This window comes from Oncorhynchus tshawytscha, linkage group LG27 (genome assembly GCF_018296145.1).
Source record: "Oncorhynchus tshawytscha isolate Ot180627B linkage group LG27, Otsh_v2.0, whole genome shotgun sequence".
In the NCBI taxonomy this organism is placed as follows: domain Eukaryota; kingdom Metazoa; phylum Chordata; class Actinopteri; order Salmoniformes; family Salmonidae; genus Oncorhynchus; species Oncorhynchus tshawytscha.
In genome coordinates this window covers 7,683,847-7,689,846 of record NC_056455.1, presented here as the reverse complement: position 1 = coordinate 7,689,846, position 6,000 = coordinate 7,683,847, and the positions used below count along the sequence as shown (strand labels likewise).

Genomic DNA, 6,000 nt, shown 5'->3' with positions numbered 1-6,000 from the left:
GATGAATATGTAGCGAGGGCCAGCCGACTAGAGCATACAGGTCACAGTGGTGGGTGGTATAAGGTGATTTGGTAACAAAACGGATGGCACTGTGATAGACTGCATCCAGTTTGCTGAGTAGAGTGTTGGAAGATATTTTGTAGATGACATCGCTGAAGTCGAGGATCGGTAGGATAGTCAGTTTTACTAGGGTAAGTTTGGCGGTGTGAGTGAAGGAGGCTTTGTTGCGAAATAGGAAGCCGATTCTAGATTTGATTTTGGATTGGAGATGTTTAATATGAGTCTGGAAGGAGAGTTTATAGTCTAGCCAGACACCTAGGTATAAAAGCAGGATATGTATATTTTGTGCCACAGACTTAGTTTGGCTTCCAGTTTGTCTAAAAATGTATAATTGATATGTTGGATTCATGTCTCCATTTCAACCAAAAGTATAAGTTAAGGAATAGGACTAAATCAAATCAAACGGGTAGCCTAGTGGTTAGAGCGTTGGACTAGTAACCAGAAGGTTGTAAGTTCAAACCCCCGAGCTGACAAGGTACAAATCTGTCGTTCTGCCCCTGAACAGGCAGTTGACCCACTGTTCCTAGGCCGTCATTGAAACGTTATGTAAGGTCAATTCATTATCCAACATATCAATTAGACAAGTGGAATTAAAGCCAGACTTAGCCCTAGTTCAAACACCACTCTAAAACGTCCCTTTCTCACTGGAAGAGCGGAGATAGAGTGCCGTGCGCCTCGTCGGACTTCTGATAATAGTTATGCCACTCTTTCGGCGCAGTGCGGGTGAAGCACGCTTCTGTTTCATGTGGCGCACCAGGGCAGTTCTTCCAATGTCGCAAGACATGGCAAATGCTATATGTTAATTGCATGCAAATAAAAGTTGCTTCGCTACCACCACGGAAGCACAATCAGGGTCTCGGAATCGCAGGTGGAGGACTTCTGTGAGAGGTCGCTGTTATGCCTGAATTCGACCCAAAACCGACAAAAGATGTCGCTGCAGTGTTGAGCTGAGAAACCAATCCGTACGTCTAGCGAAGTTTATAACCGTGCCAGCCCGCTCTTAATTTCTACTCACATAAATTCGGCGCCTGGACGGTGCGTAAAATCAGTGGCACAGATGGAACTATCCAAGCTGAAGATACCTATCCTTCAAACGTTGATATCTGGTTGCAATGACAACCAAACACAATTCAATATCCAGTTTGTCTACACATGAATAATGTATATGTTGGATTTACATCTCCGTCTCAACCAAAAATCAAAGTTAAAGCATGGCACTAAATCAAAGTTAATGCATAAGACTACATTTAATGTGGTCAAACTTTGAATGCGCTTTAAATAAAGTTTGATTTGATTTAGTGCTATGCTTTAACTGATTTTTGGTTGAGTTGGAGATGTGAATCCAACATATTAATGATTAACTTGAAGATTACATTTGAAACCAACCAAAGCTTGAAACCATAAGTCTACACTGTATGAATGGTCTATTTGTAGTTGAACCGCGGGTTGAATTGAAACAACAGCTGTTGATGACTTGCAAAATGCTATCTAGGAATAAATAGTATAATGTTGATGATATATGACTTCTAAAGTATGGTTACATTGTATTTGTTCTGTTTAAACCTACTCTCTGGACTGACTTTGATAACAACAGTGAATATATTTAGTTATTTAGATATCAATAATCCTTCTCGTGATAGCACATTGGTAGTAGTCAGTGACAAATATCAAAACTAGCAGAGCTTGGGTAAAACTCTGGATGGGAGACCAGTAGGAGCTTATTGGATGGGCGACCAGTAGGAGCCCAGACTATTGTTTAGTTTTTTTTTGATAGTGGATATAACATTGAAGATCTGACATTGTTTTAAAGGTACAAATTCAACATATTTTATACAAGGTTTGTCTATGTTGAAAATGGTTTACAGTTATGACGTAATCCTTCGGTTGAAATTCCATCCTCAAAACATGTTTACGATGGTTACTTTTTTCAAATCCAATGTATTTTGCAGGTAGATCCACGTCACAATACATTTACAAATGACATTGAAACAACGTCGATTAAAACAATTTCTGCAAAGTGGGATATGTCTCTACTCAACCTTGACTTTATTTGACTGCATGGATTTTGTAGCGAGATGGCCTCTATGGATCATACTCTCCGTGGATTATCTCCACTTTATCGTCAGACAAGAAATTCACAAATTCATTTTGATAAAAGTCAAGGCATGAGTGCACAACATTTAATAGTCTTGACTACTTATTCACCTGTGCATTAAAACGGACTAGTTTTATGGCCAACAATATTAGATTTTACACACAGTTATTTACGTGCGTAACTGTGCAAATGGTGAATAGTTTTGTCTTGTCTATAAACCATTATGTATCCTTGTAATATATTATTATAATTATAATAGACTAATAACATTATCGTTATTATTGTTATTATTATAATCACTGTTATTACTATCTTATATTATTATTGTTGTTGTTACTGTTATTGGTATTAGAGTACAGTATAACATGCACAAGATCCTCGATCACATTTAAATGTAATTCATTTGTTTAATTTATACTGCATATTTATGCTGCTTTGTGCGATAGGCCTATGCCATACATGAATGAATCGAATCTACTGCAACAGGTAGCCTAGGTACATTATGTACAATAGATATCAATGAAGAGATACGACAACGTCACGTTTATTCGTAGCATGCTGCACTTTTCATTCAAGTTTCATCGTGGTACAAAAATCATGCAGCATCAGGTGCTTTCAAAAAGTGCAAAAACAGTAGGTTCAAATACCACCTTGTACGGTAGGCTACAGACCAAGCCGCGTGCATGCTGGAACTGAACAAGAAAACACTATCTGAAGCAGTGATGGGGTTTGTTAAACATGCAAGATCCCAGCACCTTGAGTGTTTGCCCGAAATGCTACTAAGAAACGGGACCAAGAAAAATATATTTTCAGAGAATTCCCACATCCAAAACATCCACAGCCTACTGTCAGAACTGGAAAGGGGAAAAAAGCATAACATCTGCATGCGTAAAGTTGCTGACGAGTTAGTTTTGTTACTTGAACAATTATGAAATATCGACTTTTGCAAATAGAATTTGAGGTAACAACGTGTAAACACTTATATCACAAGAGTCCATTACTTTGTTCAAGTTGACAGTCAAAAACAAAACCATATCCAACAGCCTATGCGTAAACAACATGCATTCCTTGTCCTCCTTGAACTTTTGATGTGAGGAATTGTCCGCGCTTGACTGCAATTGCAGTCTTTATTGGCAAACATATTTCGTAAGGAAATCAAACGCATTGCATATCAGCGTGCCGCCCAAAAGACAGCGTGGTGAGGCTATGGGTCCGTGGCGCGCTGCTTACACACCATTCTCCATCCCGGCGCCAGAGACTAGCTGAGTCCTATCATCCCCGGCGCCTCTATGTCTTTGGAAGGTCTCCGGTCCTTCACCATAAAGTTAATCATACTCTCTGATTTGATCATGAGGTTGCAGCCGAGGAAAAAGATACCAAACATGACGGTGAGCGACAATACGCACAGGACGGCGATCTGTACGACGCGACTGATGAAGAGTTTCCGCTCGTCCGGAGGTAGCGCCAGCGAGCCGCCGTCACTGGTTGCCACGTCGGTCGCGTTGCAGCAGTTCGCCAGAGTACCAGCGAGGATTTGGCTCCTGTTGAATAGTACGCCCTGGGCTTGGTCGAAGAAGGAGCTGTTCATGTCTCCGTGGATGTCAATCTGACAGCGCTTGGCAGATATGGGCGCACGCGGTTCCACAGACACACACTCACGGCTAAAACCTGGCTCGCAGTTTCAATTTGCGTCATGTGACTGGGAAAACAAACCAAAGTAAAAACCAAATGAGAAATGTATAACCTTCTTTTAAATTCGATAATAGCAGCACGGCCAAAAGCTTATATGTAGGTGCGTGTCAGCGGAGAGAAACTATCCCAACCCTAACCAGATGCCCTATTCAGCATCATACTTGCGAGTCAAAGTAATAAACTGAACACAACTTCTACGTAGCTCGAACCTCTCAAGCGGGTCCCCTTGGACATCTCGAAGGAGGTGTAAATCTGTACGTAAGACTGCCCTGCATGCGCACATGTGCCCGCTTGAGTGCGCTTTCGTGCCAAGTCTCTCGTGCATTTTAAAGAGATGATGAGTTCCGCTCTCCATGAGGGGAGGTGGGCGGGCGGGCGGGTGCGGAGAGTAGACAATTGAACGATTTATGCAACCCTCATCGACTGTCAGTGACAGGCAGTTATATGGAGTGTTATTATTACAATATGTAATCAAAGGCATAAGGAATGGTTATGGTCTGTCACCACCACTTAAGAACTCCCATTAGATGATTTCTGATGGATGTAGAATGTGGCAATGCTTTGTAACCTTAATTACGGTAGATGAATGTATCAATCTCTACAACACTTTGCTCACGCTGCATTTCTCCCCGAAGTGCCAACATTCTCATATCCACTGCATAATAAAACGGGAGGCATAACAACAAAGGAGGGTTCTGAAAAGAAACCCGAGGTACTGTACAGTTCAGTTCTGCACTCATCCTCCAAATGCCACCGTGACAGTACAACCTTGAGCACAGTCATAGAGAGACACATTTCTCCATCTCTCAACTTGAATTGAGAGATGGAGAAATGTAAATCAAGTTGATCAATCTGGGCAAACTTTTCAGCAGAGAAGTCTATTTCCACTCCTCCTCCTCTCTCCATACTTTCCCCGTGTGTGTAGACGCCAGTGCTATTTTCGCTGAGATTAACTTGCTGGGTAGCAGCCTCTCTCGGTTTTATTAACATGCCTTATTCAAATATCAGTTTCTCTCTCAAGTCAACAGTCAAGCTATTTCAGCCAACCCCCTGACGAAAAGTAAGATCTCTGCAGCACTATACGGCACTGTACTATTCGTACTGTAGCCTATACCTGTCAAAGAGATGCGCAGGTTTAGATGCTCTGACAAATTGAAAGCAACCATAATCACCATCATCTACATGCAGATTGAAGATTGGGTATGAGAGCTTATTGCCTTTGCCTCCTATGGACTCAACCTTATCAACCATGCCTTTTGTATTGAAAACCGTATATGTGCCCTAGTGATAGGCTATATGATTGGCTATACATATTCTAGTTACTGAAAGAGTATCCAAGGCTCACATTATGCATATCTTCAGTGGTTTGTAAGGACTTTTTCCCTTCCCAATTTGGCTTTCGGTGTTGAGCTCGTGTCAAGATAGAGGACCTCACAAGGAGCCTTAATGTTATGGCTGCAATCCCGTTAACGGGATAATTGTCATCAACAACTGCTGAATTGCATTGCGCCACATTCAATGAATATTACAAAAAATATTTATATTCATGAAATCACAAGTGCAATATAGGAAAACACAGTTTAGCCTATTGTTAATCCACCTGTAGTGTCAGATTTTGAAAATATGCTTTACAGCGAAAGCAATCCAAGCGTTTGTGTAAGTTTATCAATCGATGGACAAAACATTATGTACACTTAGCAAGTAGCTTGGTCACGAAAATCAGATAAGCAATCAAATTAATTGTTTACCTTTGATGATCTTCGGATGTTTTCACTCACAAGACTCCCAGTTGCACAATAAATGTTCCTTTTGTTCCATAAAGATTATTTTTATATGCAATATACCTCTGTCTGTTTGGCGCGTTATGTTCAGAAATCCACAGGAAAGAGCGGTCACGACAACGCAGACAAATTCCAAATACTTTCCGTAATGTCCACAGAAACATGTCAAAAGTTTTTTATAATCAATCCTCAGGTTGTTTTTAAAATATATAATCGATAATATATCAACCGCAAATGTCTTTAACAGTAGGAGAGGGAAAAACAATGGCTGTCCAAACTCTGTTGCTCGAGCAAAACTCATGCGACCACTTGAGGCGATGTTATCTTTCTGGCTCATTTTTCTAAATAAAAGCCTGAAACTATGTCTGAAGA

At 40.8% G+C, this 6,000-nt stretch overlaps 1 protein-coding gene across 1 annotated transcript; it reads right to left on the bottom strand.

Annotated features, from left to right (window-relative positions):
* Positions 1–2,677: 2,677 nt before the first annotated feature.
* Positions 2,678–4,154, bottom strand: LOC112225827 (reprimo-like protein). The gene has a single exon (XM_024389922.1). It carries the CDS (start codon positions 3,741–3,743, stop codon positions 3,414–3,416), a length of 330 nt encoding a protein of 109 aa, XP_024245690.1. The 5' UTR covers positions 3,744–4,154; the 3' UTR covers positions 2,678–3,413.
* Positions 4,155–6,000: the final 1,846 nt, after the last annotated feature.

Excerpts from the sequence above, each read along its gene's own strand:
- LOC112225827 (XM_024389922.1), bottom strand. The coding sequence starts at position 3,743 with ATGAACAGCTCCTTCTTCGACCAAGCCCAGGGCGTACTATTCAACAGG.